The 10,474-nt window shown below is 32.1% G+C and overlaps 1 protein-coding gene across 1 annotated transcript; it reads left to right on the plus strand.

Moving 5' to 3' along the window:
- The first annotated feature begins 7,081 nt into the window (after positions 1-7,081).
- On the plus strand, positions 7,082-8,977 carry LOC135138615 (insulin-like growth factor-binding protein complex acid labile subunit). Its single transcript, XM_064068593.1, has one exon. The coding sequence runs from the start codon at positions 7,082-7,084 to the stop codon at positions 8,975-8,977; it is 1,896 nt and encodes a 631-aa protein (XP_063924663.1).
- The last annotated feature ends 1,497 nt before the right edge of the window (positions 8,978-10,474 follow it).

Raw genomic sequence — 10,474 nt, forward strand, 5'->3', positions numbered from 1 at the left:
GGTAATCTGCATTGGCTCATTGTTTCTTAAAAACTTTTTAGTCATTTTTAATTTCGAAAAAGATCTTTCCGCTGAAACCACCGAAAGAGGTATTATAAGAAAAGTGAAACATGCTGTGATAATTTCAGTGACACTAGTACAGGTAGGTCATTCTGTAATAATTTCCCAGTCCAGTTTTTTTTTTTCTACTTAAAAAATTAGTTGTAACATACGTCAGATATATTTTATTATTCCAAAAAAGCACCACAAGAACAAAATTAAAATAGTTTTGAAAATACGAAAATTTTCATAAAACACAACTGAAACTGATTTTTTTTTTCACGTTTTATTACAGCATGAAGTTTCACTGTAGAACTGAGGACAAAATTTAAGTATTTTGTTGTCTTGCATCATAAATTACTTAGTCATACTTTTGTCGGATAAAGATTGGTAATTTACTACATGGGGTGTTAGATTTGCTACAATGGGATTGCGACACTGCGACAGGTTTATTACAAACAGATGCTGCTGCATTTTCGACCGCCGGTGCCGGTCGCTAAAACCCGAGTTTATTGAGTCTATGATATTGAGATGCCGCCCTTTGCAGCAAAAAATTCGTAAATAGCAATCGACCATCGATCCTGGGATTACCGCACATTTTCGAATTTTTTATTTCAGAATGTAATTTGGGCAATAATATAAAAAAATCTAATAAAAAAATGTTCGTGTGACCGGACCGGGCCCCTTGAAGCAGCGGGCCCGTGTTCCGCCGAACACGCGGAACACCGGTAGTTACGCCACTGGCTTCGCCCGATGGTTTAATTGACGATGACGGGGTAGTTGAAATGAAATGCTCTTCTAAAGGACGAGATTCTACACCTGAAGAGGTCATTTTGAGTAAAAAAATTAATTTTGCAACATTTGTCAACGGTCAATTTCATTTAAAAAGAAATGATAACTTTTATTATCAGGTTCAAGGTCAGTTACATGTCACTGAGCGACAATATTGTTTTTTTATATTATGGACACCGAAGGGTATGTTATTTGAAAAAATCTTTAGAGATAAACAATTTTTTAAGGAAAAAATAGAAAAGAAGTTATATGATTTTTATCACAATTATTATGTCAAAAACCCACTAAAACTACAGACAAAAAATGTAGTTTAATCATCATTTGATTAGTTTTACTATTATTATGCTTTATTTCCTAATTTCTGTAAATATAAATATTATTGTTTTTTAGACCCGCCGCTGTTTTTATATGCTTACATAAAAGTGTAAGTCAATGTTATTAATAGAAAGTTTATTATTGTCACTTTATATAATCACCAATCTTATTGCTTCTCGGCTTTTTGTCAAAGATCAAAGTGTATTACCTGAAAGAATTGTATTTTGTTGAATAAAAGATTACCATAAACCTTATAATTAGCCGGATAACCATTCAGTATACATAGGTAGTTTCTATACCTCTTTAGTTTGAACTTAGCCGATACTAACCAGATAGGGAACCAGTTATAATTGAAATATGTAATGCAACTATTTGAAGTACTTAGTTTTAAGTCAAACAAGTGTGTACATTTATAAATACGCATAAATAAAAACGAAACAAATTATTGGTCTCTAGTTTATTTTATAATTTGCATTACATCATGACATACAGGTACGTACTGATGCAGAAATTGGTGATTTTCTCGTTGCATTTCAGTATAGGGACACACTCAGTAGAACTATTTGGACACTTAAAATTTATTTTGTTTTACTTGCCACAAATCTTTTTAAGTGTTGCGAAAGTGATTAATTTTGTGTCCGAAAAATAACAGCATTTATAATTTTTCGGCTGAGTGCTTTTTTTGTTGTAAATCAATCAGTTTCCCACTTAGATTATAACTGCTTGGACTTACTATTTGTTGTCTTAATTTTTCGCAGTTCATTTTTGTACACATTCAGATTTTTATTTCTTATTCATTTTTTGTGGTCATTTTTATAAATTCGTATATGAAAATTGAACTGTTGACGAACGAAAATCGAACAATAATACACGACAAGCGGGTGCCGAACTGTTACCAGAGATTATGGGTGTCATAAATTACACCTTAGCTTTCCTGAGTTTCAAGAACAGAGAGAAGACAATAACACGGCAAAATTTAAAATTCCGACAGTTTTCTTGTAGCAAACATCCCCTTAACCGTCGCGTCTGCTCTGCAAAAGACCGGAAATGATGAGTCATCTCTAGCGGTGGGCCAAGTCCTGGCAAAGGGTTTCGAGAAATTGACGTTTCCCGAAGGAACGTGTCGAGACTCTTCCAGAAAGGAATCGAGGGATATAAAAGACGATCGTCTCCAAGGAAGTTTAGTTTTTAGTTTGAATACGAGCTGTTACACTGCGACGAGAGAATTGTCACCTTATTTTAGTTATTTAATTGCATTACACTGCACTATTTTCGCTGATAAAATAATTGTTAAGTTTACCCACGCTGTTTTGAATATATTTCGAAAAAATCGTTACAATATTCTCGAAGTTTGAAAGGTGTTCTTTGTAAATTTTGCCTTTTGTTTGCTAAACATGGTGGTGTACACAAAAATACGCCTCTTAATAAATTTGTCGCGAAACCCCTTCAAAAATATTCCAATCTTTTTGAAAAAATGGTGACTTAATAACGCACGACAAAAGTAATTATCATAAAGAAGCAATGGTTTACAGTTTACGCTTTAAATTTCATTCGCACGTACGAAAATCCTGCAATGGGAACAGTAAATATTTTAGAAAGAAAACATCTCCAACAATTAAAAGAAAACAAAGAAAAAATCAAAATTGTAATAAAATCTGTTATACATTTGTGAAAACAAAACATTGCTTTATGTGGTCATCGTACCGAAGCGGAACTAATAGAATTTTGAAGCAAAGTCAAACTATATAAAATCCGTCTATTATTATAAGAATTCCATAGTCTTGTGAAACCGTAACATATAATCAGTGTTGGGGACAGATACTTTTAAAAATATCTTGATACAGATATAGATATATGGAAGATAAAATTATTTAGATACAGCTTGTTTTTTTTTTGGATTTTTTCGAAATGTATCTAGATAACAGATTCAAGAAAACAGATACTTTTTGAAGCTTTGGCGAATAAAATAACTGAAAACATGTTTATGTATTTTTGTATGTATTGTTTAATGAAATTTTTAAAATTAACATTTCAAACGTATTGTCACCCAAATTTTTTCTTCTTGGTGTCAGAATTTGGTTTCCGCTACTAAACACCCGTTCCACAGGCGCAGAAGAAGGGACTGTGGTATTAAATTTAAAAAATAAACATTTTACTGTAGCATAGTTATTCAAGACTGAAAAATCTTTTCTTTTTTCCTGCAAATAGGCCATCGCTTCGCTGTTTGATGTGTCGCAAATTGAGCAATATTTATTAGGAGCGCTTAAAAACAATATTTTTTTTTGTTTTATTCCCACACTACAGTGTCCAGATTGTGTTTGAGTATATCTAATAATAATTATCTCCAGCATTAAAATTAATATTTCAAAAGAATACAGGAAATGATTATTCTGTGCTGAAGGTCTGTTGTCGGCAACCTATCATAAATTATTATTCTTCAATATCGGCTTACGATGTTTTTATGACCACGTCCGGTAATCATCTATCCCGGTGCGGCAGGTATATACATTTTAGGAAGAATTGCTGGTTCCGTTTAAGACAAAATAAGTATAATTTCTTAGAAAGTTATTTAAACCCCTTTTATAGGATCAAAGGCTGCCAGGCAGGCCGGAATCACCAGAGTGCAACTTTACATTTCCAGAATTTTGTTGAAACTCATTTTATTTTAATCTCGTTTCACGATTTCTGAGAATATACGACGATAAATTATTCTACCGAGGGTTGTAAAAATATTAATTTTATTGCCCAAGATAATTACACTTAAACATAATCGGCACATTCAAGGGCAAAACGGACCTGCCAAGCCCGCCTCCAACAATGAAAAAGTGAAGAAATGACACATGTGGCAACAGGAAAAGATGCTACATTTGTCTGAAAAATAAAGGTATAAAACAGTAACAAATATGCGATTTATGCGAGAGAAATGTATGTATTGAACATTCGATAAGTCGCAGTGAACAGTGAATTGTGGTTTATGGTTTTTAAAATACCATTTTACCATGGCTTAGATTTATTACCCCTCACGATTACATTTAAAGACGTATAAGTACTGAAGGCTACAATGTAGGAAATGGTATTTAAAATATGAAAATTTCCATGACAGAACACTATTAGTGGACCTCTTACCTATATTTTTGTTTATGTGACCAAAATCACTAACATGAAGTATCAAAAATTGCTACTAGTATAACTCAACTAATAACTACTGAAAAAAAAGTGAAAAAAAAGTATCTGTATCTGCGCCATTAATTTTGTATTTAGATACAGACATTTTGTGCTTAAATTCGATTTCATCTAGATAGAGATACTAGATGCCCAAAAATATATCTAGATACTGCCCAACACTGCATATAATACTTCTCAAACGTTACTACTTTTGTCTCACTTTCTCTCGTTGCGTTTGAGATGGTGCATATTGTCTAGCATTTTAAGAGCGGTCCTAAAGATCTGCCAGAATGTTCGTACAAAGCAGAAGTTCTCAAACAAAAAACTGTTGAATTTGAAAAGGAGATGTTTAATGAAAAAAATTAAATTTATATTTTAAGTTAATGTTATGTTTAACTTTCAGAACACGGTTTGCTCATTTTTTTTTGTTTGTTGTATATTATAAATTATAATAAAGTCTGCTACAATACATAACTGTTTGAGAACCTCTGTCAAACTTCGGGTTTCACTCCGACAGACAGAGCTATGTATTTTCTCTCTCGCACATCCACTTAAATTAAAATGAGATAGGGGTTTGTTGTTCTTCTTTCTCACAGCATAACGTAAAGTATCGGTAGTGGAAAGAAGACAGAATGAGTTTTATGATATCATGAAAAAATTAAAACTGATGGACTTCACCTGCTTTACTTTCTAATCCAGGATTATACAGATAGGCTGTTCCGAAAAGAGGGTTCTCTTAATATTACCATAATACAGGGCTTACAAATAGTGGTTTTAAATTATACTTTTCCGTCTGTTGTCATTTGGCACTTTCGTGGGCAGTACCCGACTGCGCCGAAGTACCTGATGGATTAATCTCTCTGGAATGTCTGAACAACTCACAGTTCTCAGCCTAAAAGATAAAGTTAATTAATTTAATTTCATCTGTCTTCCATATTGATAAGGATATTTTGTGAAATAAAACTATGCAATTAAAACTCAGATAAATTTAAAGCCCTCTATCACAATACACGTGGAACTGTAATTTCGGTGCGAAAAAAATATTATTTCATTTATTTCTGAAGAAGATAAATAAACTATTTAAAACATTTTTCTATTAAATTCATAAAATTTTAAATTTAATTTTTTCTCAAATTTTCAATCACGCACTGTGATTTTGAAATTTATTTTTAGTTTTATTTAGATATATCTTTGAAGATTCACATTAGAGTCGGTATATGCTATTTAAAAAGTAGATTGTATATTAGAAGGCAAAAAATTATGCCAATGTTAGTAAAAAAAATAGTCCTTAAAACGCTTCAACGTCAGAAAAATCTTGTATTGCTTTAAGTTATGTCAGAATATTTTACTAATTGCCGTCTAAAAGTAGATTAGAAAAGATACCGCACTAAATTTCATAGATAACATAACCATAATATTAAATTATGACTACCTATTATATATTTTGTATCTGATAATTATCAGATACACATTATTAGAAGCTAAGTAATTTCAAATAATATTTTTTTTTGTAAAACTGTTCGAATGTATTGGGTTTAGAAGTTTTACTTTCTTAAATTTAGGAAAATTCTTTGCCTTTACGGGTCGTTAAACACAGTACCTACTGAATTTTTGTTCTTAAATCTGTCGTTAAGTAAGGCTACCTGGACGTCGGAGTGAACCACCTAGAGTATTAGTAAGACCCTCATTATCCATTTCTTTCATGAAATTTCTAAACTAATTGCTTATAAATAACTCATCCTCTTCGGAATGCCAAATTTTCGTGCTGTCGTTATTATTTATTTTTAAGCATCTGTTATGAAATTTGTTTTGAATATCAAAAATTCGTTGAAGGTTATTTCGACTGAACTCTCCTCGTCTTTAAAGTACAATAAAACATCCAGCTTTTTACAAAAAATACAAAATTTAATATTGCGATTTTCATTGAGAACCCCGATAATTTACAATAAAGATATATATGTAATGTTAAAATAAATGTAAAAAAGTGCTACAGGTACGTTTCAAAAGAATTTTTCCTCCACAAAATTTTGTAATGACGTCACCAACATTGTTACAAGGGCAGATATAAGTAATAACAGTATTGTTTTCCCAAATTTAGGTGAAAATCAATAAAATAAATCGACTGATTATTGAGTCACCCTCTATAAGCAATTCTAAAAAATATGAATGTAATGATAAATTACAAGTATGGACTCATCGTATTAGATAGGCTTTATTTGTCAAATTTTTGAGATGACGACAACAGTTTTTAGGGCGGTCATAAACGGATAAATTTTGATTAACGATTTACCAAAAATATTTTAATTTTTTTGTAAAACATTTGCAGCGAATTTCAACTGGATTGCTTTTTGACAGCCTAAATGTCAAATAACATAGATTTGTATATCTCAGACTTTGGATTACAATAGCTAGAGTGTAAGCTATAAAAAAACTCAAAGCTGTAATAAAAAAGAAATAATAAAAGTTGAAAAAACACCTTATGTTAGAGTAATCACAAACATACGAAACCCAAAACGTGGGAGAGTTATCTGACCAATCACAAGCTAATTACCCCCCCTCAGTTAAAAGCAGTCCTTCTTAGAACTGGAAGGTAATAAAAGGGCTACTTCATCCACGTCCACTTTAGTTGAATCCGAGTGTTCTGTTAGACGTCAAGTTGCCTGGCTGCATTTTAGTTTTCTGGTAGTGTCGTCATTCGTAACAAAAATGTAAGTAGTAATACACGCTTAGTTAACTAAATTAACTAAAAATTTAAATTTTTGCAGTCACCATGGCAAAATTTTCCATCAAGCTTTTACTGGCTATGGTATGTTTCGTCGACCACAACCGTGCATGTGAAGAAATTTTGGCTCAAGAAGTGCAACATGTTTTTACCACTAACAACAGATATTACTTCAAACAACCTTATGTACAACGGAAAACAACGAACTCGACGATAATTTGTTCTAATGTGGCTTCAGCGGCTTCACTCGATTACAATGTTGAGGAGAAACCCTATCCGCAGTATTTGGAAGTCACAAACTCGACAATATCACTTTTGCCATCACTGACGTTTGAAAAATTTCCGTCAGTCACAAAGCTGTTTTTGAAGAATCTCCACATCAAAAATATTTTGCCGGGGGCTTTCACTGGACCGAGAAATCTCCAAGAGTTGTACTTGGATCACAATAAAATGACGGAGTTGGCAAGTGGAATCTACAATTCTCTCCACCAACTGAAGATTCTGAGTTTGACCCATAACAAAATTCAGAAAATTGAAAAGTTTTCTTTGATGGGACTGGCTAAACTCGAGGAGTTGCATTTAAAGAATAACAGTCTTTCCGTCGTGGGCAAAGATCTCTTAGCCATGTTAGGAATGTTGAAATATTTGGACTTATCTGAGAATCCGTTGGTCAGTATTTACCCTGTAAGCCCCAAAAATCTACACGTGTTGAAATTGTCGAAAACATCGCTGAGCAAATTGAGTGGAAATTGGTCAAGTTTAAAAATTGACAGGTTGGATTTGAGTTTTAGCGACTTTGTTGAAGCAGATTTTACTAATTTTCCTGTAACAGAAAATCTGGATCTAAGCCACAACGAAATCGTGTCGGTGTCTCACTGCGAGTTATTAAAAGCAAGAAATGTGAAACTTAGCAACAATTATATTCGAGAGGTTAGTGGAACATTCGTAGGGCTGTCGGTTCTCAATCTGAGTAACAACAATTTGAGAAACCTGACCAACTTTTCCTTCAATAATACGGGAAAACTTCAAGCAGTGGACTTTAGTTACAATAAAATATCCACAATCAGGAAGAATGTTTTCCGTAAATTGGACACTTTACAGCAGTTGCATTTGCAACACAATGAGATTGTCAAAATTAATACCATTTTGTTGCAAGATTTGACGAACTTGAAGGTGTTGAATTTGTCCCACAATAAAATCCAGGACTTGCAATTCGGTACGTTTGATAGGTTGAGCAACCTACAAATTTTGGACATTTCGTACAACGAGCTAACTGATTTGCACCAATACACTTTTACCGCATTATCCAACCTTCAGTTCTTACATTTTGAGAACAATAAAATTTCGTCGCTAAACGAAGTTGATTTAAAACATCACTTACCCAGGTTACAGGTTGTTGATTTAGATAAAAATCTCTGGCAGTGTAAGGATCTCGTCCAGATTTACAGTGTCTTGCAAGCCATGAAAGTTATGATTGTGCCTGGATTCACTTTTGATGTTGAAAATTTCCGAGGAATTTCTTGCCAAAACGACAATGAAGTCACAGGAACTGAATATGACGTAGAAGCAACCTCGGGTGAAACGATGGTTAAAAATCTGCAGCAATCCTTGGATGAAGCCATAAAAAACTCTACATTGGTTAGATTTTTCAACGAAGATTTTGGAAATTCGAGCTTTTTTAAATTTTTGAACAATTACGAGGCGTCGTTGGAGAAACGCGAAGTTTTGGATGAGAAATACATGGAAAAATTAACATCGTCGGTGGTTCAAGAGGTACCCGAAAATTACAGGGATAAAATTTTTGTGGCTGTTGTTGTTGTACAAGTTATAGTTTTAGCGTTGTTGTTACTCGTCGTCTGCTTAATTTTAAAATATCTGAAACGAAGGAAAGTGGTGAATGAGAGAAAAAGTATTTCCGAGTTTTCCGAGTTGCAATTCTTTTAGAATAAGTTGTTTTTTTGTATGTTTTTATTTTGATAATGTAATTTATTAGTATTTTCATTGTGAAGCGTAAGCTAAAAAACTGTTAAGTAACATATAATAAATTATTATTTTTAAACTTGTGGCTTGTCAATATTTATTTCAGTGTTTCAGAGCGATATAATCAACTTTTTGATAGGTATAAATCTATGAATCTTTTTATACAAATCATAATCATAACGTCATGTCTTGTGATAATTTTATAGAAATTATATGCACCCTTTTGGAGAAACACGAAAATAGATCGTCCTGATTTAAAAGCATATTTATTAAAAAAACATTTATTTTATATTATAAATAAATGTTGGAAGAAAAATCTAAGCAATATTATGTTATTGTTCTGTAATAGATGGCTAAATCAATGTTGACTACTTAAGTTTATTCTGAAAATTTTTTTAGTTCAACTCTTTTCTCAAGTTGCCCTTATTTCCGAAAAAATAAAAGATGATATTTTCTAGTTAATTTATCTCCCTAATAAATGGCAAGCTGTTATCTCTTCAAATAATATATAGATATTAGAGTGGAGGTGAACTGGAACACCCGATATAGTAAAAGTGTATTGTGTTCTCAAAATTTTGGGGAAATATAATAAATCAAGTTTTATTTCATCAACAAAATTAATTACTAGATTTATTCACACATATTATGACATATACAGGGTGTTTATTTTATATGTCATATTATACACCCCAGAGACGACTTCGTCCAATTTAATTTTTTTTTAATAAGCAAACATAGTAATCACAGAAAAAAATGACGAAGATGTCAATGCCAAATAATGACAAAATTGAAAAAATTATACTCAAATTATTAATGGATCAGATTACAACGAAAACGAATTTATAATAAATGTTCAAAATGCCTGCCTCCCAAAATTTCGTAAATTTTTTTCAAGTGTTCTAAACGCTTAATTTGATGGAGTTCTTCTATTGGGATATTGCCTGGCGTAGAGACAAACAGCGGCATTAAAATTTTTGTCACACTTTCCCAATATTAATAACAGGCCTGTTTTCCGGAATTCTAAAACATTTTAAAGCAAACGAAAATTGAAAATATTTGGCTGACAGAAATAATTTGTTATAATTTTGGTTCTGATCATTGCTATCTATGCGTTCATTATTATTTAAAAATAAAAATTAATCAAAGCTATTTACGAAATGTAAAATGGGTTGCCTATGCAGAAATATTCAGGCGTGATAGATAAAATGAATACCCAGTATAATAAACATCACGGATCAATGATCACGTATAAACCATTTTAACCATATTATTAAAGAACCAACAATGTTCTTATAACATCCATTTGATAGAAACATAACCTTACATTTAAAAACTCGATCACGTTATCTCATATACCGTAAGGTTTTTTTTTCCGAACACAGGATAATTAATGTTAAGTTGGTTGCATACCTGCTTGTAATGGATTGACTTGGACTTTTAAAAACTGAACATAAAATGTGA

This window comes from Zophobas morio, unplaced genomic scaffold (genome assembly GCF_036711695.1).
Source record: "Zophobas morio isolate AGI-343-1 ecotype UQ-CSIRO unplaced genomic scaffold, CSIRO_AGI_Zmor_V1 ptg000030l, whole genome shotgun sequence".
NCBI classification, from domain to species: Eukaryota; Metazoa; Arthropoda; class Insecta; order Coleoptera; family Tenebrionidae; genus Zophobas; species Zophobas morio.